A 27,962-nucleotide genomic window follows, 5' to 3' on the forward strand; every position below is an offset into this window, starting at 1 on the left:
TTTCAAGTGGCCTGACTAATCTCTCTCTCTCCTCGTCTACCCCAGAGCCAGAAGCTGTATTCACAAACAAGGAGAAGGTGCAGAGGGAGGTGAAAGCTGCACTGACACAAAATGCCACGCTGAGCTGCGAGGTGGCCCAGGAGAAGACAGACGTGAAATGGTACAAGGAAGGGAAGCTGATCACCTCGAGCAAGAAGTTCAAGGTGGAGTCAGAGGGCAAATCTCGTCAGCTGGTGGTGAGTGAGGTGGAGAAGAAAGATGCTGGGGAGTACACCTGTGAGGCTGCTGGCCAGAAAATGACCTTCAAGATTCATGTTACAGGTGAGTAAATGTTTCATCTGTGTTACATCCCCCCCAAAACTGAAGGAAAGACAAGTTGCATAGCTTGACAAATTCCACCTCAGCAGTCAGTTGATGGAGTATTTTAATATCTGCTGTTTAACTCATGTCCATTCATACTGTTAGGTCTGTCTGCTTCTTTGAAAGCAGAGAACTTAGAGGATTTCTGTAGCCTAAGCCCAGGATATCTGTTAATCTAATGGAGATGCAACGATAACAAAGATCATCACACTAGATGATCTTTAAATGTTCCTTCCAACCCAATCCATTCTCTGATTCTACAGAGGAAACCTTTTTATTATCGCTTCTGCCATACTAGAACCATTCTCAGAAGTGGTAGCTGAGGAAAACAAGTTTCTTCAACATGACATGAGCAAGAATGGGATTTAACCCTGACATCCCTTGGTCGTATCCTGATGAATTTAAAGCAAATTGAAGAGTTCATGTATTAGATTGCATTTTGATTCTGGCACCGTGCAGTGTTAAGCAAATACCATGGGGGCTAGCTAGTTTAAATTCATTAGAGAAACATAGTTCTGGGTTGACACATCTTTGAAACACTGGCAAATAAAGGTAATAAACACAGAATGTACACACAAAGATTGTTTCTGAAGCCTACATTTGCTTTTGCTGTCAAAGTAAATTACAGCTCTCAGCTTGTTTGGACCATTTAATTTCTGTCCACTTATACAAACTTCTTAACAGCTCTGTGCACTGGTGCGCTGCTGGACATTGGGGAAATGTGAATTTTTCTGCATATTTTGGAGAATGATGGTAGTAAAAGTGAAAGCAGGTTTCAGGCCATCTAAATAGAAGGAGTCCTTCACTGGCACTTGATCTAATTCAGATGTTAACATTCAGCTGATAGCACTGGAAGGAAATCTGGATGGGAATGCCATCCTCTCAGCACCACAGTCCAAAGACTGATGTGAGCATTTGGGAAGGGCTGTATAAAAGAGGTGCAGTTTTTGAATCTGCTCCTTTACCCTCGATTCTAGAAGTGGAGGATGGTTTTATCAACAAGGAGAAGGTGCAGAAGGAGGTGAAAGCTGCACTAACAGAAAATGCCACACTGAGCTGCGAGGTGGCCCAGGAGAAGACCGATGTGAAATGGTACAAGGAGGGGAAGCTGATCACCTCGAGCAAGAAGTTCAAGGTGGAGTCAGAGGGCAAATCTCGTCGGCTGGTGGTGAATCAGTTGGAGAAGAAAGATGCTGGGGAGTACACCTGTGAGGCTGCTGGCCAGAAACTGAACTTCAAGATTCAAGTTACAGGTGAGAGAAAATACTTTGCTCCATCCTTCCTATTTCTAGGATATTTAGAAAAATTATTATTATTTTGTAAGAGTTCTTATTATGCTTCAAATTTTTCAAGTTTGCTTCCTTTTCAAGTATGCACTTTTTTGCTATTTTTTTTTCTTTTTTTCTTATTTTTTTCCAAGTTTTTCCTATTATGCTTATTCTGTCAGGGAAGGTTTAGGGTAGATAATAGGAGAAATTTCTTTACTGAAGGGATTGTGCAGCACTGGAATAGGTTGGCCAGGGAAGTGGTTGAGTCACCATCCCTGGAGGTCTTCAAGAAATGTGTTGTAGAACTTAGTAGCATGGTGTAGTGGTGGACTTTAGTACTAGGTTCAGGGTTGAACTAGATGATCTCAGAGGTCTTTTCCAACCTGAACGGTTCTATGATTCTCTGATAAAGACAGCTTGGGGGAGAAAGTGGCATGGAGTTGCATTCAAGATGCATTGCCCTTCTGGGGCTTCAGAGTGGGAGAATGGACTCAGTTTTCTGACTCAGTCTGCCTACTGCTCCTCTTGCAAGTGCCTGACTAAGATGTCTCCTGGAGAACAAGGGTATTTCACCATTTGGATGCAATAATGTGGGATGGGCTAGGCTTTCCTCAAGGTCACATAGGAAGTAAGGACACACTCTTGATCATGGATGTCCTGGTCAAGCACGCTTCATGCTGAACAAAATGATCTAGTGCTGATCAGACAGCAGAGGCAGCTGTTGAAACCAGAGAAATCAACAAATGGGGCTCTGACACAGCATGGTGCAGTTTCTACCACTAGGAATTTATCAGTTTGCACTCAACTTCTGCCAAAATATTTCCTGCCTTAACTGGGGCCTGCAACAGAGAGATGATGATCCATCAGGTGATCTCCTATCTTGATGCACAGAGGCAGTAATCTTTGTGTGATTTGTTGTGAAGCAACTAAAAGCTTCTTTGAAAAACTAAACAACAAAGCAAGCAAACAACAAGAACAAAAAAACACCCACCCCCCATGGAACAGTTTGCATGTTCCTCCAGTAGCTTTAGATGTGTACTGTCAAGTCAAAGAGATGGTTTCCAGCATTCTCTGTAAGCCCTAAGGGGACTGGGCAACTTCATATTTTGTAAACTCTGAATCTTTCTCTTTTTTCAGAGCCAGAAGTTGTATTTACAAACAAGGAGAAGGTGCAGAAGGAGGTGAAGGCTGTACTAACAGAAAATGCCACACTGAGCTGCGAGGTGGCCCAGGAGAAGACCGACGTGAAATGGTACAAGGAGGGGAAGCTGATTACCTCGAGCAAGAAGTTCAAGGTGGAGTCAGAGGGCAAATCTCGTCGGCTGGTGGTGAATCAGTTGGAGAAGAAAGATGCTGGGGAGTACACTTGTGAGTCTGCTGGCCAGAAACTGACCTTCAAGATTGATGTCACAGGTAAGACAGACATTGTCTGAATTACAATGGACGACAATAAAATAAAAAGTGTAATTATCACAGAGTGGTCCAGTTGCAATAGACTCTGTTCAGGGTTTACCTGTATCTGTTTTTCTTGTGACCAATTACCTGGATTTGTAGGAACTGAAACATTTGGCTTTAGCTTGGCACAATGTGGCCTATCTCATTCTTTATGTGTCTTCCCTAGTTTCCACATTGCAATTTGCTTCCACAGAAGGGTAGATATTGTCTAGTGAAGGTAATCAGTTTTGTTATAAGTGACAACCTGAATATTTACCAGCCTATGCACGTAAATCTGTAAGATGACTTCATTTTAATCTCTGTGAATATTTTCTTCCTTTTCTGCACTCAGAGCCCAAACCTGCATTTATAAACCAGGAAAAGGTACAGAAGGAGGTGAATGCTGTCCTGACTGAAAGCGCTGTTCTGAGCTGTGAGGTAGCAGAAGATGCAACTGAAGTAAAATGGTACAAGGATGGCAGACTGCTTGTTTCCTCCAGGAAGTTCAAAATAGAAACTGTGGGTAAAACCCGTCGTCTGGTTGTGGAGCAGCTGGAAAAGAAAGATGCTGGAGAATACGTCTGTGAGGCTGCTGGCCAGAAGCTGACCTTCAAGTTGGAACCAACTGGTGAGTGTTCACTTTGGAGGCACTAAGTAGCACTCTGTGTGGCTTAGAGGAAAACTGGATGTTATCTACCCACCCAGTGGCCATGTTGCAGCCATGATTTCCCCTGGAACAACGTTATTGAACCACATCATGCATGAAATTTTCTTTGCATTGTTTAATATAGAGAAGAGGCCAAGAGAAAGGGAGTAAACAGAAAAGAGACTAGACCATAAATTCAGATTTAGCATATTAATACTTCCTAACTAGATTTAGAATCCTAAAAATGGGAGAACACATATTATACAGGTCATTTTATCTCTAAGAAACAAGTTTTTATAGGTAGCAGGATGTATGTTTTCCTCTCCTTTCCTCTGCTTCTCTTCTAAGCAGAAGCTTTGGGTTACCTGACAGGTGATTTTCTTTCTTTCCACTCATCGAAAGATTATAGCAGCCACAAAGATTCAGCCGTATTCCCTGTGTTATTAGAGTTTATAGAGGAGCTGGTATGTGACTGTGAGTCATGAAGAGAGAAATTGAAAATTGCTGTGTTTAAGGATTTGAGAATTAAGTTATTAGTTTTTCTATTTTAATGTCTTTCCTAGAACCAGAGGCTAAATTTGAAAATAAAGTTGTCCAGAAGGAGCCCCTCATTGTTCAAGAACATGAAAGCATCACTTTGACTACTTCAGTAACGCCTGAAACTGCTGTAGTAAAGTGGTTCAAAGATGGAGCAGAAATCAGGGCGAACAAGAAGTATGTGATCAAGAGCGAGGGGGCGTCCAGGACTCTGACAGTGAACCTGGTGGAGAGCACAGACACTGCTGTGTACACTTGCAAGACAAAAAGTGACAAGCAGGAATTCAAAGTACAGGTGAAAGGTGAGCAGATAGCAGCCTGCAAGTTGTGTCCCTTCCTATCAGTTGTGTTTCTCTTGTGGGAGAATAAGGTGAAGATTTTCACAGAATCACAGAATCTCTAGGTTGGAAGAGACCTCAAGATCATCGAGTCCAACCTCTAACCTAACACTAACAGTCCCCACTAAACCATATCCCTAAGCTCTACATCTAAACGTCTTTTGAAGACTTCCAGGGATGGTGACTCCACCACCTCCCTGGGCAGCCCATTCCAGTGCCTAACAACCCTTTCAGTAAAGAAATTCTTCCTAACATCTAACCTAAAACTCCCCTGGCGCAACTTTAGCCCATTCCCCCTCGTCCTGTCACCAGGCACATGGGAGAACAGGCCAACCCCCACCTCACTACAGCCTCCTTTAAGGTATCTGTAGAGAGCGATAAGGTCGCCCCTGAGCCTCCTCTTCTCCAGGCTGAACAAGCCCAGCTCCTTCAGCCGCTCCTCATAGGACTTGTTCTCCAGGCCCCTCACCAGCTTTGTCGCCCTTCTTTGGACCCGCTCTAGCACCTCCATGTCCTTCTTGTAGCGAGGGGCCCAAAACTGAACACAGTACTCGAGGTGCGGCCTCACCAGAGCCGAGTACAGGGGGACGATCACCTCCCTAGCCCTGCTGGTCACAGTGTTTCTGATACAAGCCAGGATGCCGTTGGCCTTCTTGGCCACCTGAGCACACTGCTGGCTCATATTCAGCCGACTGTCCACCATCACTCCCAGGTCCTTCTCTGCCTGGCAGCTCTCCAACCACTCGTCTCCCAGCCTGTAGCTCTGCTTGGGGTTATTGCGCCCCAGGTGCAGGACCCAGCACTTGGCCTTGTTAAACTTCATGCAGTTGACCTCAGCCCATCGGTGCAGCCTATCCAGATCCTCCTGCAGAGCCTTCCTACCCTCGGGCAGATCGACACACGCACCTAACTTGGTGTCATCTGCAAACTTACTGAGGGTGCACTCAATGCCGTCGTCCAGATCATTGATGAAGATGTTAAAGAGGACCGGCCCCAGCACTGAGCCCTGGGGGACGCCACTAGTTACTGGCCTCCAACTGGACTTGACTCCATTCACCACGACTCTTTGGGCCCGGCTATCCAGCCAGTTTCTAACCCAACGAAGCGTGCGCCAGTCTAAGCCAAGAGCAGCCAGTTTCTTGAGGAGAATGCTGTGGGAGACGGTGTCAAAAGCCTTGCTGAAGTCAAGGTAGACCACATCCACAGCCTTTCCCTCGTCCACCCAGCGTGTCACTTTGTCGTAGAAGGAGATCAGGTTCGTCAAGCAGGATCTGCCTTCCATAAACCCATGCTGACTGGGCCTGATCGCCTGCTTGCCCTGCAAGTGCCGCATGATGACTCCCAAGAGGATCTGCTCCATGAGCTTCCCTGGTACTGAGGTCAAACTGACCGGCCTGTAGTTCCCTGGGTCAGCCCTCCGGCCCTTCTTGTAGATGGGCGTCACATTTGCTAGCCGCCAGTCAGTTGGGACCTCCCCTGATAGCCAGGACTGTTGATAAATGATGGATAGGGGCTTGGCCAGCTCCTCTGCCAGTTCTCTCAGTACCCTTGGGTGGATCCCATCCGGCCCCATCGACTTGTGCACATCCAAGTGCCGTAGCAGGTCACCAACCAGTTCTTCGTGGATGGTGAGGGCCACATCCTGCTCCCCATCCCCTTCCACCAGCTCAGGGTACTGGGTATCCAGAGAACAACCGGTATTGCCGCTAAAGACTGAGGCAAAGAAAGCATTGAGCACCTCCGCCTTTTCCTCATCTCTTGTAACTAAGTTTCCCCCCGCATCCAGTAAAGGATGGAGATTCTCCCTTGTCCTCCTTTTTGTGTTGATGTATTTATAAAAGCGTTTTTTGTTGTCTTTAACGGCAGTAGCCAGATTGAGCTCCAGATGAGCTTTGGCCTTCCTAATTTTGTCCCTGCACAGCCTCGCTACATCCTTATAGTCCTCCCTAGTGGCCTTCCCACTTTTCCAAAGATTATAAACCCTCTTTTTTCTCCTAAGCTCAAGCCACAGTTCTCTGTTGAGCCAGGCTGGTCTTCTTCCCCGCTGGCTCATCTTTGGGCACATGGGAACAGACCGCTCCTGCGCCATTAGGATTTGCCTCTTGAAGAGCGCCCAGCCTTCCTGGACCCCTCTGCCCTTCAGAACCGCCTCCCAAGGGATTCCACCAACTAATGTCCTGAGCAGCCCAAAGTCAGCCCTCCGAAAGTCCAATACAGTGGTTTTACTGGTTCCCTTCCTGGCCCCGCCAAGAATAGTGAACTCCACCATTTCGTGGTCACTCTGCCCAAGACAGCTCCCGACAATCACATTGTCCACCAGTCCTTCTCTGTTTGTGAAGAGAAGGTCTAGCGGGGCACCACCCCTGGTAGGTTCACTAATCAGCTGCGTCAGGAAGCTATCTTCCACTTTCTCCAGAAACCTCCTAGACTGCTTTCTCTGGGCTGTGTTGTGCTTCCAGGATATGTCAGGGAAGTTGAAGTCCCCCACGAGTACAAGCACTTTAGATTTCGCAACTTCTGTCAGCTGCCTGTAGAACTCCTCATCCGTCTCCTCATCCTGGTTCAGCAGTCTATAGCGGACCCCGACCAGGACACTAGCCTTGTTGTCCCTGCCGATCCTAACCCAAAGGGACTCGATCTTGTCATTCCTAGCCTCGAGTTCTACAACATCGAAAGACTCTCTAATATAGAGAGCCACACCGCCACCCCTTCTGTGCTGCCTGTCCCTTCTGAAGAGCCTATAGCCAGGCATTGCAGCACTCCAGTCATGAGACTGGTCCCACCACGTGTCCATGATGGCAACCAAGTCGTAGCCTGCCCGCTGCGCTATGGCTTCCAGCTCCTCCTGTTTGTTACCCATGCTGCGTGCATTGGTGTAGATGCACTTCAGCTGGGCCTTTACCTTATCCTCCGGCCTTGCCATTGCTCCCCCTGGCACAGCCCCAACAATCCTTGCTTCAGCCCCATCCCCTTTCTTACCTAGTTTAAAGCCCTATCAATGAGTCCTGCCAGCTCCTGGCCCAGGATCCTTTTTCCCCTAAAGGATAGGGACCTGTCTACGGCCATCAGACCAGGTGCTGAGTAAACTGCCCCATGGTCGAAAAACCCAAGATTTCTGCGTAGGCACCAGCCCCGGAGCCACGTGTTTAACAGGTGGGCTTTCCTTGTCCTCTCCGTACCCCTCCCTGCCAACGTAGGGATGGACGAAAACACCACCTGCACTCCTGCTCCGTCCACTAACCGCCCCAGCCCCCTAAAGTCTCTTTTGATTGCCTTCAGGCTTCTGTCTTCAATGTCGTCACTGCCCGCCTGGACTATCAGAAGAGGATAATAATCAGAGGGGCGTACCAGGTTGGGAAGCTTTTTTTTTTGTACCTCTCTCAAAAATTGTTCCAACCTCTAGACTTGAATTGCTTTTGCAGCTACTGCGGCTTCCCTACCATGTGCCAATAAAGTCCTTCCTGCCTTCAAAGACACAATTTTTGTCCTTCAGTGGCCTCTTGGGCAACAAGGACACCTAAGATGGGTACTTTTCCTGGCGTTTCCTTTCCAGTGTTATTTCCATTTCTGTCTCCTCCTAATCCAGCGGGGAAGGGCATGGGCAAAGCCTTAGCTCTTCCTGACTGCTCACCAGTGTGACAAAGCTGATGGGTAGTTTTTATGCATAGTCAGGCAAATGAGGCTCTGATGTTTAAAACAAACAAACAATCAAAACTAAAACAACAACAAAAAAACACAACCAATCAAACAACAAAACAATAAAAATATCCACTGTGGTCTCATTAGGTAAAATAAGAAAGAAAGGCACAACACAAACACAATCATGTTTTAAATACAATTCTTTCTTTACAGAGTGGTAATGCTAATACAATTTCATTTAAATGTAATCTCAACCTTTTATATATATTTTTGTTAAGGTTGGCTAGAACAGGTTTCATAGAACAGATTTCTTAACTTTTCCTTTCTTGCCATTTTTTTCTTTCCTCTGCACCTCAGAAATCCCAGTGAAGTTTACCAAAAAGCTTGAAGCTGTTAATGCTGAGATTGGAGGCAGCGTGTCATTGAGCTGTGAAGTGAGCCATGCCAGAGGGAAGGTGGTGTGGCGCAGGAATGGAGTTGAGATCAAGCCCAGCAAACGTTTCCAGATTCACGAGGAGGGTGTCAAACGAACCCTGACAATAACAGGGATCCGGGCTGAGGATGAGGGAGAGTACTTCTGTGAGTCCAGAGATGACAAGAGCAGCATTACCATCACCCCCAAACGTAAGTTTCTAGAATTGAATGGTGACAATGTGGAAAGATCCTTGGCTTTCCTCCTCAGCTGCTACAACCCTGCAGAGCCAAGTTTATTCATGTGTTTATGCTGTTCCCTGTGTTAACAACAAAGTACAAAACTCCACTTTTTCTCTGAATGTCTGTGGAACCTCTGTTTGTGAAGAACAGCATTGTTGAGCTCAGGTCTCCTGGTATGTGGGCAAATCAACCTTCATAATTTATTTGAGGCTGGAATTAAGTATCCCATAGCTAAGACAGGATTTTTCCCCTCTTTGTTTGCCTCTTTCTTCTGGCATCTTTATACATAAAGCCTATTCAGAGATGGGAAATATGATGGTCTATTTTTTATTACTTTAAGTAATGAACTTTGATGCTTCTAATGAAATCATTGAATCTGTTGGCTCTTTGAAGGTGCTTATGCCATGCCTCAGAGACATGCTCCTAAACATTTTCTTCCTATCCATCAGCTCCCAGAGTGGTGAAATTTGTTACGAGTCTCAACAGTGTGGTCTCTGAGGAAGGAAAAGAGGCTGTGTTCAAGTGCACCGTTTCTCCCAGTGATGCTGTAGTCACGTGGCTCAGGAATGGGGTCAAGATTGAAGCCAGCAAGAAGTATGTGATCTCACAGAAGGACACCAACCACAGTCTCACGATCACTGATCTGACACTAGAGGATGCAGCTGAAATCTCTGTCAATGCAGAGGGTGTAGAAAGCACAGCCAATCTCAGAGTCCGAGGTAAGAGGCAATAATGCACCCTTGACAGGCTGTCACTGATGCTGTGGCCTTCCCTCTGACTATGGGAGGGGATATCTGCTTTTGCTTCATTAAATAAGAATGCTCATAATTCATTGGGACTAGAGATAATTAAGACACCTTTTTAATTCTTTCTGAAAACATGTTTTCTGGATCCTCTACATTCTTACTGTAATTTCTTCTCTTTTATCAGAGGCCTCAATCTCCTTCAAGAAGAAACTGGAGGCCAGAACAGTTGAAGAGAAGGATACAGTGACCTTGGAGGTAGAACTGACCAAGCCTGCAGAGGTGAAGTGGATGAGGAACAGCATCGTATTGAAGCCCAGTGAAAAAATAGAGATCAAAGCTGAGGGAACAAAGCATATCTTGGTGGTTAAGGACATCTCCTTTGCAGACAGGGGCTTTTACTGCTGTGAGAGTCCTGATGACAAGACCCAAGCCAAGATCAACGTGGAAAGTAAGTTGAATGATTGCCAGGTCTGTAAATACTCTGGACAGGATTTGGATGTGGATTCTGGTCTCTTCCATTATCATAATGGCCACTGCCACCAAACCTGACATGGGGACACAGCTGTGTGCCTGGCCACCAGTCAAACTTCTGAGATAATGTGGAAGAGAGGGCAGTAAGCAGAATGTGGCTGGCTGGTTCCTGTTGCCTTCATCTCATCCCACGAGCTTTCAGTAATGCTGTTGACTATGAAACCTGTTAGATGATTCTTCTGAAACTTCTCACTCCCTGGTACACTCTGTTTTTTCATTTGTATGGCTTTTAGCAGACCATTCCCTTGTTCACCCATCCGTTGCCTTAATTCTTCTCTATAAAGCACCTCTTTCAGAACAACTCTTTATATTCAGTCAGGGTTAAAAAAAAAAAAAAAATAACAACACGAGAGTAAATCTTCTGTCTGTGGGTGCTACCCTTTCAAGTAAGCTAATGGTATCTCAGCTGTAGCCCTGTACTTCTGTCCTTTTTCCTGCATCCTTTTGTCATGATTGTTACAGGGTAGATGAAGATAGAATTTAAGCACTTAAGGACTACCTAATCTTGTCTGCAAAGCCCCAGCCACCAATTGGTGCTGTGGAGGTCATAAAAAATAGGCAAGGAAGGACTTGATAACAGACTTCAAGTACATAAAAGGCTGTTATAAAGTGGAAGGGAACAATCTGTTCTCCATGTGGAAATAATGGTCTTCAATTGCAATGAGAAAGATCCAGGTTATACAATAAAAAAGCTTTTTAATAGTTGGATGACTGAATAGGTCATCTGGAGAGGTTTTGAGGCCTCCATCATGGGTTTAAGAAAAAGTTAGTGAAATACCTGTCTGGGATGACATAAAGAGCAGAGCGTGTCCTGAAGCGGCAGAGAAGGGCTAGACGATTTTTCTGGATATGTCCAGCCTTGCAGTTTTGTGATCTTCTGATGGTGGGAGTACAAACCTTTACACAAGATAAACCAGTTGATTATCTGTATTAGTTCAGATTTTTCATTTTACAGCTTTCAGCAGCACTGAAAGGGCTGGGTCTCACTCCTCTCTCCCAGCTGCTGTTGTGCAGCATTTTTTTTTTCCCTTTCTTAACTCTGCTCTCACAAACGCACAAACAACACCACTGTGGCCAGTGGCGTGGCCCTTTGGAGCTGTCTGATACTGGCCCTTATCTAACATTGGGCAGCTGCTGGATTCTTCTCACAGAGGCCACCCCTGCGGCCCCCACTACCAAAACCTTGCCACATAAACCTAATACACCATTCTAGGATTTTGTGCATATTATTAACATCATGAAAAATTTCATCAGTAATTCTCTATATAATTTTACAATTATATATATATATATATAATTATATATATATATAATATATATATAATATATAATATATAATATATATATATATATTATATATATATATATAATTTTTTTTTCCATTTTTTGATTGGAGAGGTTTAGGCTTGGAAATAGGTTGGGCATGGTGAAATCAGTACCAACAACCCCACCAGTTCTCATTGTTTTGAGGCTCTAATTTTTAACTTTGTCCCTCACTTCATGGTTCTGTGCAGCTGCATGTGCCTGTAGCTAAAGGCTGGATTTCCTCCCTAACACCTGCAATTTCCTGTCCCTCTCCAAGTTAGTCCACTTCAAATCTCCCTACTAATACAGATGTGTTTTTTTCTGCCCCATCTGTGAGGCAGCAGCTCAAGAGGGCAAGATGAGGATTAGAGTTGTTTGCCTAAGAACAGAGTGGGAATCAAATATATCACAAATTAATGACAAACTGTCTCATACAGAGCAGGGTTTGTCAAATCACTTTCATGCACTGTTAGGACAACTTCATCTTCAAAATCTGCTTGGCTGACAGTTGTCAAAGCCCATTGCTTTAGTGTCACAAAATGTGGTGGTTATTACTTCTATAGGATGTTGCTCATCTTTTTTTCCAAAATGAGTGCTCTAGGAAAAACAAACAAAAAAACCCACAGACATTAGACCAGCACCTGTTAGATTAATGTTGGATCTGTTCAGCCTAAATCTAAATCTAATCCTTCTTCAGCTCCTTCTGTGTCCAGAGAACCAAAAAAAAAAAAAAAAAAAAAAGAGAGAGTTTTAATAAATAAGAGTTTTAAGTTGTAGATGTATTGAATTACCTTCTGGAGTGTCTTTCTGAATATTCAAGGAACCACAGGTGACTACAATCCTGATTTAGATCTAGATTCAGGTTGACTGTCTCAGTTAAATTGGAGGAACTGTCTCCAGAGAAGGTAGGGAAATACAGTACTTCCCTGGTCACCACGTGCTGGAAGAACGCAGGGCAGTGTTGGGCAGTTTGTTACTGCATCCTCTTTTACACGTTGTACTCTGAGGTGTTTTTTTCAAACTTTGGCTGAGTCAGTTTTCTTCCAGCAAGATGTTTCAACCACAGTTGGTTGTAGCTTCAGTTGCGTGAGTTTTTTAGACGCTAGCTGTTGTTATAGCCAAGTGTTAATAAAAATAATGATGGAAAAATGCTTATACAGGAAAAAAATGGCTAGTCCTGATAGCTACCAACAGTGTTTTATAGGTTTGTGCAAGGTGCCTCATGCAAGTTTGCATGACTCTTGGTTTATAACCTTCCTGTTCTGACAGAGGGAGAGAGTGCTGGTACCAGATAATTATTGGGTGTGCACTTTGCAGATGACCAGCTGCACTCTCATCGCTTACACTTAGAGATGCTGTAAAAAAAAGATAGCTTCTCCATTGATGAACTGAGATAGTTTCAATTAAATGGCTGAAACTCAAGGTGAAAGATGAACCAGGATCCAAGATGAACCACAATCCAAGATGAACCATGATGAAAACTGGAAATCAGATCATTGTCATAGGGAATTCTTTTCGCATGTGATCATCCAAGCCTTAGCTATGAGGTGCAGCAGGAACGGGGCGGTGTACAGGAATCTCACTTGCATTTACTCCAGTCCAATCCAATCTGTGGATTTACTCCAGTATAAACGATGCTTAATCAAAAGATCAGTGTCTGTTCTGATCTTAAGATGCCAGCAGATCCTAAAACCAACTGAGCTGCTCAAACCGATAGCCTATTTGGCTGAATATTTTATTTTGATAAATAAAACACCTCCAGGAGGAGACGTTTGAGGAAGAATTAAATAAAAATAACTCATAAGTAAAGTGATGATCCTCCTTTTGATACACCTCTAAGTTTTCATCAGGGAAAAGCCTAATTAGGTCAATTAATTATAGCACAAATTATCCTAAGAACATGGGTATGAAATTTCAAATCTCTTGACATGAACTATTGCCTATTAAAATAAATCCTGTAGAAGTTTTGCCATTCCCCAGCTGTTTGCTGCTTTATGATGAGAAGGCCTTTGTAAAAGTACTTTTTTTTCCCAGTCCTACATATAGTACAAGGTGAGGATATATTTAGGGGGCAATTTACTGAGTTAAAAATTGCTATACTATTTAGTTGATTTCTGGTCTAGACAGTGGGTGGTGATGAAGGGGAACTGGCTAGAAAAAGGGCCCTGCAGTGTTTGTGGGACCTATTTTTCCCAGCTGAAAGCATCCATTTAAGAAGAGCAGACATACTAGCAGTATGGCCAGGGACAGATATTTTATTTTTGTGGGTTTCTTTTTTGCAAAGGTGGTTGTTTAATTGGCAAGTGCTGTACCTGTGCAAGGAATTAATGTATTTTGGAAGTCCTGATGCAATTTCTCAGCTGTTGCTGTGAGATCTCCAACTTGTCCATGTTGTTTTCCAGTGAGGCAGATCAAGCTGGTGAAAGGCCTTCAACCCGTCGAAGTCTCTGAGAAAGGGACTGTCACCTTTGAGGTGGAGCTGTCCCATGAGGATGTGGAAGGGACCTGGCAGAAGGACGGTGTTCGGCTGAAGCCTGCTCCGAATATTATTATGGGCATCCAGGGGAAAAAACATTCACTGACACTTTCTTCTGTGACTCTTGAAGATGCAGGACTCATCTCCTTCAAAGCAGATGGCATTCACTCGTCAGGGAGGCTCACTGTGACAGGTACACTGACCCCAAAGTCTGAGGCCCTGTTTGGTGTGGGACATGGTTACCTTCTCCTGTCCCCAGAGAGTAAGCCTTTAAGAGGGCAACCAACTTTCTTCATCAGTAACATTTCACTCAAATATCAACAGGATTATTGTAACATCATTGTCCCTAGTACATGTAATGATAATGTGTTCCAAACAATAGGATTTGGGGGTTTGTTTTCACTTAGAAGTTATATTAAACATGGAAAATAGGCACTAGGCTCTGCTTATCCATTCTTCCTTGTGCCAGATGTTTCTAGAGACCTCATTCCCTACTAATTGGACATCCTTTTGTATTTGTCTCTTTTTTTTTTTTTTTCCAGAATTGCCTGTGAAAATCAGCAAACCATTGGTAGACGTCAGTGTAACTCAGAAGGACAAGGTCACATTTGAGTGTGAGCTGTCCAGGCCCAACGTGGATGTTAAGTGGTTCAAGGTACAGGATGTGATGGGCAGTGGTATTTCCATTTCTGATTTCTCTGGAAATGAGAGCCTTTAATTTCACTTCCAAAGGATGTGAGCCTTTGCTGTACAGGTCTTAGCATTGCTCTCTTGCCTTTATGTTCATTTATTTGCCCAGTTCATCGCTCCTTGTTATTATTTACTGGATACATTAATTAGTTTGAAATTTCTCTTGCATTTTAAGTGAATATCTGAGCTATTTTTGCACAGAATGTGAGCACTGTTATTGATAGGAGTACAGTCTTGTGCTTCAGTTCATACCTAGCAGTTCTCACACAGAATTTATAGCCTCATTGGGAACTGTGGTTTAAAGTGAGACCTCAATTCCCTTTCTACCTGATAGCCTGGGGATGAGCTCAGGCACTTCATGTACCTTCCTTGGGGTTCATCTGATTCTTCCCTTAGATAGGGATAACATCATTTCTTCAAGCTAATGTCCAAATGGGTTTATTGCCAATCCTGTACAGTGTCTTAAGCGTGCAAACAGCTGTCACAGGTCACCCAAAATTTGTGCATGTTCTTCACCCATTCCTACATGTTGACAGCTTTGTGCTGTGCTTAAGTTTCAGCATATGTTCCAGTAAGCACAGATCCATTAAGTCCAGTGAGACAGGTGAATTAGGCATAGATCAGAATGCTCCTTTTGCTCAGTGCAGATGTAGAATTGCTGACGGTGATCTGATTTGGCCTTTTCTCTTCTAGGATGGGAAGGAGCTACGGCAAAGTAAAAAAGTGGGAATTGTTTCCCAAGGAAATAAGAGGAGTCTCATTATTCACAAGTGTGAATATGAAGACCAGGGAACCTACATGTGTAAAGCAGCTGAAGACAAGACATCAGCTACCCTAAAGGTTCATGGTATGTTCAACTGAAAGAGGAAATAACCTCTACTGCAGTATTTTACTCCACAGTAAGAAATGCTTCATGGACAGTTTGTGCATTTCTCAGTTACTATTTTGGATACCTTTCTCTTCTTAGTGAGAAAACACATACTGTCAGAGCTATTGTGTGCTTGTTCTATCCTTATAGGAGCTGTTTTTGGAAGTGCTAACTTATTTTTCCATTTATTAGAAGTGATTTATGTTCCCTGGAATTTAAATGGTGTTTCTGGATGGACAAATTAGCAGATACTGGAGAGCCTGGCACAAAGCAGGGCATCAGTGACTGACACACACATGGTTTGATTTAGCTTCTGTCATTGTCATAGAGGGACTTTGCCTGAGCAGAGACCAGACAATCCCTGGGAATGATCTCAAGATTTGCCATACTTTTTACGTAGTAAATGCTAAGGAACGTGTAAAGATTTCTGACTGCATCTCTTCGTCATAGTCGAGACAGATTTTCCCTCCATGTGTTGCCCTGGATAAGCACCAGATGTATTTTGTCACCGGGCTCTGAAGCACCCAGAATCACAGAATTTTCTAGGTTGGAAGAGACCTCAAGATCATCGAGTCCAACCTCTGACCTAAAACTAACAGTCCCCACTAAACCATATCCCTAAGCTCTACATCTAAACGTCTTTTGAAGACTTCCAGGGATGGTGACTCCACCACCTCCCTGGGCAGCCCGTTCCAATGCCTCACAACCCTTTCAGTAAAGAAATTCTTCCTAACATCTAACCTAAAACTCCCCTGGCGTAACTTTAGCCCATTCCCCCTCGTCCTGTCACCAGGCACATGGGAGAACAGGCCAACCCCCACCTCACTACAGCCTCCTTTAATGTACTTATACAGAGCAATAAGGTCACCCCTGAGCCTCCTCTTCTCTAGGCTGAACAAGCCCAGCTCCTTCAGCCGCTCCTCGTAGGACTTGTTCTCCAGGCCCCTCACCAGCTTCGTCGCCCTTCTTTGGACCCGCTCAAGCACCTCGATGTCCTTCTTGTAGCGAGGGGCCCAAAACTGAACACAGTACTCGAGGTGCGGCCTCACCAGAGCCGAGTACAGGGGGACGATCACCTCCCTAGCCCTGCTGGTCACAGTGTTTCTGATACAAGCCAGGATGCCGTTGGCCTTCTTGGCCACCAGAGCACACTGCTGGCTCATATTCAGCCGACTGTCCACCATCACTCCCAGGTCCTTCTCTGCCTGGCAGCTCTCCAACCATTCCTCTCCCAGCCTGTAGTTCTGCTTGGGGTTATTGCGCCCCAGGTGCAGGACCCGGCACTTGGCCTTGTTGAACTTCATACAGTTGACCTCAGCCCATCGGTGCAGCCTATCCAGATCCTCCTGCAGAGCCTTCCTACCCTCGAGCAGATCGACACACGCACCTAGCTTGGTGTCATCTGCAAACTTACTGAGGGTGCACTCAATGCCGTCATCCAGATCATTGATGAAGATGTTAAAGAGGACCGGCCCCAGCACCGAGCCCTGGGGGACGCCACTAGTGACTGGCCTCCAACTGGACTTGGCTCCATTCACCACAACTCTTTGGGCCCGGCTATCCAGCCAGTTTCTAACCCAACGAAGCGTGCGCCAGTCCAAGCCAAGAGCAGCCAGTTTGTTGAGGAGAATGCTGTGGGAGACGGTGTCAAAAGCCTTGCTGAAGTCAAGGTAGACCACATCCACAGCCTTTCCCTCGTCCACCCAGCGCGTCACTTTGTCGTAGAAGGAGATCAGGTTCGTCAAGCAGGACCTGCCTTCCATAAACCCATGCTGGCTGGGCCTGATCGCCTGCTTGCCCTTCAAGTGCCGCATGATGACTCCCAAGAGGATCTGCTCCATGAGCTTCCCTGGTACTGAGGTCAAACTGACAGGCCTGTAGTTCCCCGGGTCTGCCCTCCGGCCCTTCTTGTAGATGGGCGTCACATTTGCTAGCCGCCAGTCAGCTGGGACCTCCCCCGATAGCCAGGACTGCTGATAAATGATGGATAGGGGCTTGGCCAGCTCATCTGCCAGTTCTCTCAGTACCCTTGGGTGGATCCCATCCGGCCCCATCGTAAGCCCATGCTGAAGGCCAGTTACTGAACAGACATGTCTGCTGTGCCCTGGCAGATTTGTTTTCCAGAGGGACATATGAAAAGACAGACCATTTTTTTCGTATTTCTTAGTAGTTGCTGTCCTCAAGTGGCCACTTGGGTTCAGTGTTAGCAAGTTCTTCACGAATATCTGTCCTATTTCATTGCTCTGCTGAACTCCCCTTTTCTCCCTGACCTTGTGACTGGGATGGGTCGATTTATACCTGAACTTGTTCCTGGGGCTAATCTAGGATGTATCAAGACCTGTCCTTTCAAAATGAAAGGGCTGCAGTAGCACAGAAATATGGATCAGTTCTGACATACACAAGTACAGATCTGTAGAGTTAAAGGGGATTATGCCAAGGGGTTCTTAAACAAAGGTACCCCCTAGGTAAAACGTGGCTGATACAGTCTGGGCACACAAGCAAAGGAATGAGAGAGGGGCATGCAGAGAAGCATAAGAATGTGACAGGTTTATAGTGACATGAGATTGTAGGGGTGTGTCTAGTTTCTCTTGGCAGATTTTTCTTCCATTAATATGTTTAGACAGGTTTTAAAAGACAAGTTCTGGCTTCCATAAAATCCAGTTGCAGTGATCTCCACTGCCACTAGTAATTCTATCTCTGTAGGTTCAAGTGCAAAATGTATTTGCTGTGTTGAAGAGAGATATCACCCATGAGGGGAAGGTGGTGAAGAATAAAATGCAATCTCTTTTTTTTTTTTTTTTTTCCATGCTAGTATGCATAAGGTAAAGATACTGCGCTCAGCTATGTAGAAACCCCAATAAATATTTGTCTCTATGATTTCACAGCCCGCGATATCAAGATTGTTAAACCACTGGAAGATGTGGAAGTGACTGAATATGAGAGTGCATCTTTCGTCTGTGAGATTTCACATGATGAGGTCCAAACCCAGTGGTACAAAGATGACAGCAAGCTGAAGGCTGATGACAATATTAGAATGCGTCAAGATGGTAGGAATTCAAATGGGGATCTTATCCTTGAGTGGGGGGCGGGTTGGGAGAGTAAGCAGAACGGCCTGACCTCTGAACTCAAGTTAAGAAGGTTCAGCAGAGAGTTCCCCTTTTATTTTTGGGTTGCAATTAGGCTGGGGCAGTGACATGGTGGGAACTCCAGTATGGCAAATCTGGTGTTATGCCACCATCCCATGCTGTCAGCAGCAGGTAGGAAATCGATGCAATTTGTTCCTAAGTGACAGTGAACAGGGCAGTCAGTTAATCCCCCAAAGGAGCTTGTGTCTGACAGTGGGTGGGATCCTTCTGTCTCAAGTAATTTTCTGATGATGGGAGCCACATTCAGTCCGTCCTTGGAGAAGCTGTGTTTAGGTTACGCTTTGTTACAGGGATGTGGGTGTAGGGGAATGGTCAGCTTTGCTGCCGCAAGAACAGGTAGTGATGCTCTGAAACCAGACAGGTGGTGCTGACCTGGCAATGGGCTTTGGAGAGTGAATTTGTTTGCTCACAGGAAGCTGTATGTGTTTGTGTGTCTGTTCCCAGGAAAGACCTATTCACTGACTTACACACGTGTCCAAGTCAAAGATGCGGCAGAGATCAAATTTGTCGCTGAAAAGGCAGAATCTCGTGCCCAGCTTAGAGTGAAAGGTAATTACACTTTTGATAACAATACTGCTTAAATTGTCTCCTGTTATAAACCAACCAATTTCCCTTACTTTTAATGTGAAGAAAGTTAAACAACACTTAAAGCTTTCACAGAAATAAAAACTCCTACCAACCTTTGTGCAGGTGAAATATCCATGTCACTGTTGGGGGTTTACATTTGCTAAGTAAAACAATTCATTTTCTGAGGAGGTTGATTTTCTACCTTTAGGCATTAAGATTCATGTTTGAACTTTGAGGGACAAAAAAGGCATAGTTTGATTTTCTCTTCCATTTTCTCTTGCTGGTTTATGTTTGGAAACAGAAGAGATTATTACTTTTCTTTTTTTTTTTTATGTTAAGCTTAAATAAGTGATAAAGAAATTGAAAAGAAATTGAAGGAAAACATTTGAGTTAACACACTGACGAAGAGCTCAGGAAATCTGTTATCAGTTCCCAGCTTTGTTGAGTAAATTACTTGTTATCTCTGCAATTCAGCCATCCAAGTGGTAAAATAGGGATAGCAAGTCTTTCTTTCATTACCTCTACTTGCTGTGTGTTAGCTTAACATAGTGGGGACTCCTGTCATCATCCAAATAACTATCCATAAAATAAATATTGCTTTTGAGATTTTAATTGACGCCTTTCACAGGAACTGCACTGATTGCATCTTTTTTTCACTCCTTTTAGAGCTGCCTGTAAAAATTGTGAAGCCTTTGCGGGATAAGATTGCACTTGAAAAACATCGGGGATTCCTGGAATGCCAAGTATCTCGTGCCAACGCTGAAGTTAGATGGTATAAAAAGGATATGGAAATTCACCCTAGTGACAAATATGAAATTGTGAGCGAAGGTGTCTATCGGAAGCTCATCATCAACGATGCAGATTATGAAGATGAGGACACATACACTTGTGATGCTTTTGATGACAAAAGCAGTGCTCATTTCTTTGTTGAAGGTACTAAACAATTTTTCCTGCCAAGATGCATTGAAAGGAGGGTGAACTTGATTCAAAAGCCCTTGTCATTTACTTCAAAAACACAGGACCACTTGGGTTTTTAATTGAGTGCAGATTTCATGTGAATTTCATTGATACTGCTTCCTGGTAGGATTATAAGGGCAGGAACATCTTGGAAAACTGTATATTCTCTTAAGGAGAGTGGCTCAATTCATGGAGAACTTTATAAGATCTACTGGACAAAGCTTGTTGTACAGAGAAAAGTCGCTATAGTTTACTAATATCCTTCCTATTAACACCATCTGCATTTCACTGAACCTCTGTTGCATTTATACATGGAATAATAAATCATAAAATTTTCCAGTTATGGTGCCAAGAGTTTGATATCAGGATGGGGAGGTAGTGGTCTGCTTTAGAAATTGGACTGGGAATAAGGAGATCTGGATCTCCTGGTTGTCATAGTCTTACTGTCTGAGCTGTTACTGGCAATATGTATTTATTCTTATTTAGAAAAAGAGAAAAAGAAAAGAGGATGCTTTAAAGCCTTTGAGCCTGGTTCAGTGTTCAAGTGCAGTAAAGATGGCATGAATGTGCAGGATGACAATCAAAGAGCCCTTTCATGGCTCCTAAATCTCTGCTTTCTCTTGCTCCATCCTTCATCCAGAGCAATCCATTAATATTGTAAAAGAGCTGTGTGATGAGGACGTGACTGAGCCTGAAGAAGCCAAATTTGAATGTGAGATATCCATTCCATCTGTGAAACCTCCCAAATGGTATCTACGTGGAGAAGTCTTACAGGCTGGCAGAAACATTATCATGCAGCAAGAAGGCACCATCCACCGGCTGACAATACTGAAAACCAGCGCTGATATGACAGGCACCGTTCAGTTCTCCATCGGCAAATCAAAATCCACAGCAAACCTGCTTGTCAGAGGTAATGTGATATGTTCTAGCTTGAATTAGATTATGAGAGATCCTTCCTCTCACAGTCTCTGGAACCTAATTTTTCAGACAGAGCTTAATGTGCAGGCTCCACTGCCTGGGATCTTTGAAATGTTGTGTGTATACCTGGAAGGTCTGCTTAGGTTCCCAATTACAAGTTGTTGGGCACTAAATGAGACAGCAATGTCTCAGGAAGGAATCTGATTAATGGGTGTGGTGTGCCTAGTATTCAAATCTATAGAGCTAAGACTGTTATTTTTTTTTCCTTAGCTTTACAGAAATAGTCAAACCAGGTGAAATTTACCAAGATAATTTATTTTGTCCTATTTCTGAACTAGACAAGTTTGCTGGCAGATTTCCTTAATTCACTTTTTCATTGATTTGATTTGGGGCAAAGCTTCAGGGCTTTTCATCTTATGTTGTCACCATAGTAAATGGTGACAGTCACATCCTGAAGTCCTTGTTTTGTCTCTAATTCACTCTTATTTGAGTAAAGTCCTCAATCAAAGAGCAATTCAATAAGCACTGAACCAGAACTGGACCATGCATTTGGTACAAATTATTTTACAGAAATATAGTTACCAGCATCTGCTATAGATTATTGTGCTGTTTTAGCTTCAAGGTAAATCAGGCCCTTAACAGAAACCTGTAGCATCATCTGAGCAGCTCACAGAACTGTTGTGAACATGAAATACGTGAAATTAATGGGCATGAAATACAGACTAGAAACTTTCCTCTTCTTCAGATTGCATTCATCCTTTCTTCTTTTCCAACCCTGCTTTGCAGATTACCATATACAGATCACCAGGAAGATGGAGGATAAGACAGCTTTGGAACGCCATTCTGTCATCCTGTCTTGTGACTTCAGGCCTTCTCCAAAGATTGTGAAGTGGTTCAAGGGCCACACGCCCATCGAGCCCTCTGAAAAGTACAAGATCAAGCGGGAGAAGCATTCAGCAGAGCTCAAGATTCTGAAGGTGAAGCCTGAAGATGCTGGTGTGTACAAGTGTAGGGCAGGAAATGCAGAGACTGAAGCCACTCTGACAGTTGAAGGTATGAGCAATTTGCAGCAGGGAGGCTTGCCTGTTGCATATCTTTTTGCTGTTCAGTATTTCACTCTAGATTTTTTCTCTTCTTGAGGTCAAAATCCACAGTTCTTTACTGCTAATTTTATATAAGTGTACCATTTTCACTGATCTATTTATATTATGCACTGTGATGATATTCCAAGATACTGAAATCCAGCACTTACCATCAATTAGATTATGTACGTGGAAGGGCAGAGTCTAGGTAAAGTGCAAGGATTAGACAGAAGTGTATTTGTCTTAAGTCACATCATTTTCCCTTTTGTGCAAGGAACTGAACTCTTTGGAACTCTTTGATACTTTTAGCTAAAAATGTTTTTCTTGTGTTAAATTGCTAAAGGCCTCTGATTTTTGGTGAACATTTGTGGTTTTCATTTCCACTGACCACTGTGTCAGCTTTTATCTATAATGCATCTGCTACTGGTGGTCTAGCACATCTTGGTATAGCAGTAGTGTTTAGCCAATTCTTTCTCTCTGGTGAAACTGTAAGAGAAGTAGATCTCTGTGTCACTTTCACAAGTCACAAGTTATTCTCTGTGTCACTCTTTCACAAGTTTGGTCTTGCAGAGGTTCCTCCAAATGACAACATTTTTAATTCTCCAAAACCCTCTTCTGAGTTAACCAGTCCTTGAGAAAAAGTGCTTCATGTGTAGAGAAGCTTCAAAGACAAACTTCTGGTCAAGAACTGGAAAAGAAAATAATTCGCTTCCTGTTGCTCCCTAAACCTCAGCAAATTGTTTTATCTCTGTAGCAGCTGTTTGTGGCCAAAACCCTTGTTTTCATATCATCTTCTTTGTGACTCTTTCCCTGGTAGTGAGTCAGGGATGATTTACACACTGTATATGTGTGTGTGCAGTGACTAGAACACAGGGACAGGAGCTCTGAGGTGTATTTAGACATCACTGTAATGTTATTACGATTTCAGAAGAATTACTTATCTTTAAATAAAAGAAAAAGATTTATGTGTTAAAGTAGAATTGAGGGCTCTGGACGACAAAGTCTTTTGTAATGGATGCTTTTCTGTTGGACTAAGTGCAGAACCAAATAAATGAAATTCATTGACCTGTGATGTTCAGGAGATCAGGCTAAATCATTTAATAAGCCCTGAACACTGTGAAATCTGTTTGTGTAACAGTACTAATATGTAGCAACAGTGGTAATGGTACACCTTGTTTATCCAACAGCCCGCAATGTAGAAGTAATCAAACACCTGCAGGATGTGGAAATTGAAGAAGAGAGTTCTGCTGTCTTCTCCTGTGAGCTGTCCCATGATGACGAGGATGTGGAATGGTTCCTGAACGGCACTCTCCTTTACACCAACAATTTCAATGACATCAAGAATGTTGGCAACTGCTACACGCTGACGATGAAGCAGATCAAGCCTGAAGATGCTGGCACAGTGACAATGAAGTCAGACAAGGTGTCAGAGACTGCACATCTGAAGGTGATAGGTGGGTCTGATCATACTCTTCATGAACTAAGAGATGTAAAGCAGCTATTATTTGCCATATCCATGCAGCAATCCTCCATCTAAGCCTCACCCCTCTGGGGGGATAAGTGTCCAGGTGCTTTCTTCCAGCATAAGTTTCTACTGTAGCTGATGGTTTTCCTAAGGAAAATTGTTTTGGTGTCTTGCCAAAAATTTCCATAGCTCTTTGTCATTCTTTTACTTATCGTAACTATAGTTTCAAGGCCAATTTCCTTTACTTGTTGCTCTCTTCAATAGATAAATACTGTAGTTTCTAAAGATTTTTGACTGTAAAGAGCTAAGCTTCAGTGTACCTCCAAGGGCAGGGCACACTTTTCAGTGAATCTATCATCAAGTTGGATTCATTCAAATGAACAAAAAGGACACAATTTGCTGCTGTCATTAATGTTTTAAAGTTTGCTCACAGAACTGAATTGCTGTGGTTTAACATATTCTCATGCATCAGCTAAGCCATAGTAAGTTGCACAATATTATTTTAAACATGCTAGAAACATGAGGTAAAATGTCTATCAAAATTTTAAAATAATATTTTGTTTAGAAATACACCTGTTTCAAAAGGCATGCTCAGGTAACTCATAGGGATTTGTTATCCTAAATTAACTCCATCATGTATCTGCATTGTTTCAGGATGGAAGTGTCAGTGGGAAATGTTCTGAGACATTCTCTCTGAAAGTCAGAGAGTCCAATATCCTACATATTCTTGTAGGAAATCAGAGACCATTCTTCATGTGTTTTGCCTCCTGGTCATCACTAATTTGCTTTTCCTAGAGCATCAGAAAAAAATAAATCTTTTACTCTACCTACTCAGAGAGTCTGAAGTATTTCCTCTTCCTCCTTTCTTTTATACCTGGTCAAAAAATTCCCCTGAATTTCTGCATGAAATATATTTTAAGTTAAATAAAGGGAATTGATGCCCTTTAGAGGCAAGAGCAAAGGTGCTCAGGAGAGTGTGCAGCATATCCTTTTATTTCTGCTGCCTACCATATGCGTTCTGCTTCATATGAAGGCAGTGCCAGCTCTCCAGCTTCAGAATAGTTGCATCCCAATTTCTTCCCTTAACACGTGTTTCTTGTAACCACCTGACCACTTTCTGCTTGTGCACTGCTGCACGAAACAAGGACATTCCCAGAGAACATTTTCTTCTTCTTGGTGCACGCAAGGGTTTCCTTACTTAGGCTATCTTGTTGAGCATCTTCTAAGTATGAGGATATTCCTTTGTCCTTCACTAAGGCCGTACATGTCTGCTTCAAGCCCTGTTCCCTGTGACTGCATCTCCCTTGGGATCACCTCTGCCTGACAGATGACCCAACGCAGTCAAAAAAAGGAGTCCATGCAATCTCAGAGAGAGACCACAATTGCAGTGCTGTCCTGACTTCCATTAAACTTAAAAATCTTGAGGTGTGAAACTGCTTTAGGTTTTCTTCTTTAGGTATTGGTATCATCAGTTTTGGTAAGGGTTTACTTAAGCCCTCTTTAAATATCTGCTAGCAACTGAAAATTTCTTAGCTTAAATTCCTGGTTAATTCCTGTTTTGCTTGTTAAACTTCAGAGAAGCCTGCTGTCTTCATGAAGTCCTTGGATGATGTTTTTGGTGAGGAGCGAGGTGTAATTAAACTGGAATGTGAAGTCTCCAAAGAGAAGGTCAAACCTGTTTGGAAAAAGGATGGTGTGGTGCTCGCTGCTGGCAACAAGTATGAGCAGATACAGTCTGGGAAGACTCTGTGTCTCCTTATCCATGACCTCGAGAAGACAGATGCAGGTTTATACACCTGTGATATTGGCACTGATGTTGCCAAGTCACAGGTCAGCATTCAGGGTAAGTACTGTTGACAACTGCCAGTAAAGGGGTGCTGAAAATACATGTGGTTTGGTCCCTACGTCTCACACCTATTCCCCCATGAGCATAAATTGCCTCCATTATAAAACAGTGTTACTGGAACTTAACACAGTGATTTCTGAACAGTTCTTGCTCTTTGGAAGTATACCTCGTGTTTCCATGAAAATCTCTGGATGTGTCAACAATATATAGGCAATGTTTTCTTTCTGAACTTTCCTAAAGTGGAGAAACTCTCACAGAAGAGCAATTGATTTCTCAAAACAAAACAGAGAAATAAAAAATCACACCCCAAAACAAAACAGACACACACCAAACACACCAAAAAAAAAAGGGGGGTTGAGGGGGAAGGCAAGAAGACAAAAAGGCAGCCTGTTTCACATGGCTCAGCTAGTATTTCAGAGTCTGTTGCGGGTACATGAAAGCAGTTCAATATTGTCTGCTGAAGAAGGCAGCAATCCAATCTGTCCTCTAATCCTTGTGGCTTCTTGAAGGAAGGAGGAATGTTCATGGTTTTTGAACTCTCATTGGTAACAAAACAAGTTTTGAATTTCAGTATGATTTGAATACCTGGAGGAGTAGGATGGTAACAAATACACAAATAAAAACATTCAATTTCTCATCATGGGCAGAAACCTTTGTCTCATAAGTATCATACTTCTGTTCATCCAGAAGTATTTCTGTCTGTTAGATTTTCCTCATTAAATCTTCACTCTGCTTCATGGAATGAGCTGTTTTCCACACAGTCCTTGCAGAGTGAAGCCAGGAGATTCACATGCCCCTTTTTCTGTAGCTTTCTGGTAATTCTGAGTGGATAATGTCTGAGGAATTCCTCACATACAAATACATCAGTAAGGAATGTGGTAGCGTCCTGCAAATCCTGCAGATAAATGAGTCTGATGGTCTAAAAATGTCAGTACTACTTTTTATGTCAATCGTAAATGCCTTTTCTCCTTATATTAACCTACATTTTGTCTTCCAGAACTGAACATTGGCATTACCAAACGGCTGAAGAACACTGAAATCCAGGAGGGAGAAGACTGTACGTTTGAGTGCATTTTGTCCCATGAAAGCATTGATGACTTCAGCTGGACACTGAATGGGAGCAAAGTGGAAAGTGGAGGGCGATTTAAAGCCTTCAACATGGGTCGGAAGTATACTCTCAGCATCAAAAGTGCGATTCCTGATGATAGTGGGGAAGTCATTTTCACTGCCCGTGGTCTAATCTCCAAAGCCTCTCTGGTTGTGAAAGGTAATGAGACCAGAGAGAGTCTGGGGGTTGGTATCTTCTACTCTCTTCTCATAAGGTGTCTCAGAAAACCATGGAGGAAAATCTGTGATATGGTTAAAATGAATAGCAGCCCTCTCTATGAGCCTTGAAGCACTGAGAATTTCCCTTAAAAGCAAGTAAAAGGGTGATTTTTTTTTTTTTGAACAGATATGTGAGAATTGCAGAATACACAGAGTGGTGTTGGAAATGGCTAGTTCCACTTCTCACTCTGGCTAGTTCCATTAACAGTAAATCAAGAATGGTCTGTTCAAATAACTGTAGGTGCAAATATCCTGCAAGTTGAAGCCGAAGGGATGGCCTTTGTGCCATCTAATTGTATGTGGTGGTTTTACCCAGCTGGGCAGCTAAACCCCACCACAGCCACTCTTTCTTCCCCTCCTCAGAAGAGGGGGAGAAGAATGTCTGTATTTAGACAGAGACACCCCACCCTAAGTGTAGGCCTGCAGTAACTTCAGTGACAACAAAATGATGGCCTCTGAAAAAGGATGCTGTCAAGATGAGTCCTAAATTCCTCTAAGTGATCATTGCTGTTCACTGAGAGCCTGTAACTGCAGTTAATGTGCACTAAAGAACAAGATTAGATTGCTTTTGTCTCTCCCTTCCCCATCTTAAACTGAATTACTCATGGGAGAATGAGAAAACTTGCTGGATATTTGAATTAAAAAACAAAAAAACAAACAAATAAAAAAAAAACACAAACAAACAAAAAAAACCACCCTAATCTTACTGCATTTCTCATTGTGTTTTTTACCTGGAACTCATTTATTTTTGTTTTCCCTCAGAAAAACCTACAGAGGTTACAAAACAACTGGAGGATAAAACAGCAGCAGCGGGGCAGGACATCAGCCTGAGCTGCGAGTTGTCAAAGCCTGATGTGAGCATCAGGTGGTACAAGGACGGCAAAGCAATCCGAAAAAGCCAGAAGTATGACTTGCACCAAGAGGGAACACGGGCCATCCTGATCATCCATGACTCCACAGTCAAGGACAGTGGGGAGTACACCTGTGAGACAGAAGTCTCTAAAACGAAAGCCAAGATCACAGTGCAGGGTCAGTTGAAACACACACAGGGGCTGGCACTTAAAAAAAAGTTGGGGTAAATATCAGCAACCTGTGGGAGGTGTTCTTCTGTTTTCTTAAGCAGGGTCAACTATTAGTTTTCAAAAATGTCATGGATTAAAGTT

General features: G+C 43.3%; 1 protein-coding gene across 27 annotated transcripts in view; it reads left to right on the top strand.

Annotated features, from left to right (window-relative positions):
* Window positions 1-27,962, top strand: part of OBSCN (obscurin, cytoskeletal calmodulin and titin-interacting RhoGEF) — a 188,970-nt gene that overhangs the window by 43,040 nt on the left and 117,968 nt on the right. For 25 of the 27 annotated variants that reach the window (XM_068673234.1, XM_068673235.1, XM_068673243.1 and 22 more), the window contains 20 exons: window positions 46-321; window positions 1,338-1,613; window positions 2,766-3,041; window positions 3,415-3,690; window positions 4,272-4,547; window positions 8,580-8,846; window positions 9,326-9,595; window positions 9,807-10,070; window positions 13,861-14,127; window positions 14,477-14,589; window positions 15,318-15,471; window positions 18,378-18,539; window positions 19,083-19,187; window positions 19,872-20,138; window positions 20,803-21,072; window positions 21,867-22,133; window positions 23,350-23,616; window positions 25,204-25,470; window positions 26,471-26,740; window positions 27,562-27,828. In XM_068673234.1, coding sequence (XP_068529335.1) covers window positions 46-321; window positions 1,338-1,613; window positions 2,766-3,041; window positions 3,415-3,690; window positions 4,272-4,547; window positions 8,580-8,846; window positions 9,326-9,595; window positions 9,807-10,070; window positions 13,861-14,127; window positions 14,477-14,589; window positions 15,318-15,471; window positions 18,378-18,539; window positions 19,083-19,187; window positions 19,872-20,138; window positions 20,803-21,072; window positions 21,867-22,133; window positions 23,350-23,616; window positions 25,204-25,470; window positions 26,471-26,740; window positions 27,562-27,828 — 4,857 coding nt within the window. The remainder of the gene's footprint in view (window positions 1-45; window positions 322-1,337; window positions 1,614-2,765; window positions 3,042-3,414; window positions 3,691-4,271; window positions 4,548-8,579; window positions 8,847-9,325; window positions 9,596-9,806; window positions 10,071-13,860; window positions 14,128-14,476; window positions 14,590-15,317; window positions 15,472-18,377; window positions 18,540-19,082; window positions 19,188-19,871; window positions 20,139-20,802; window positions 21,073-21,866; window positions 22,134-23,349; window positions 23,617-25,203; window positions 25,471-26,470; window positions 26,741-27,561; window positions 27,829-27,962) is intronic. The other 2 variants (XM_068673249.1, XM_068673255.1) reach the window with 2 other exon arrangements.

This window comes from Anas acuta, chromosome 2, assembly GCF_963932015.1.
Source record: "Anas acuta chromosome 2, bAnaAcu1.1, whole genome shotgun sequence".
Classification (NCBI taxonomy): Eukaryota; Metazoa; Chordata; class Aves; order Anseriformes; family Anatidae; genus Anas; species Anas acuta.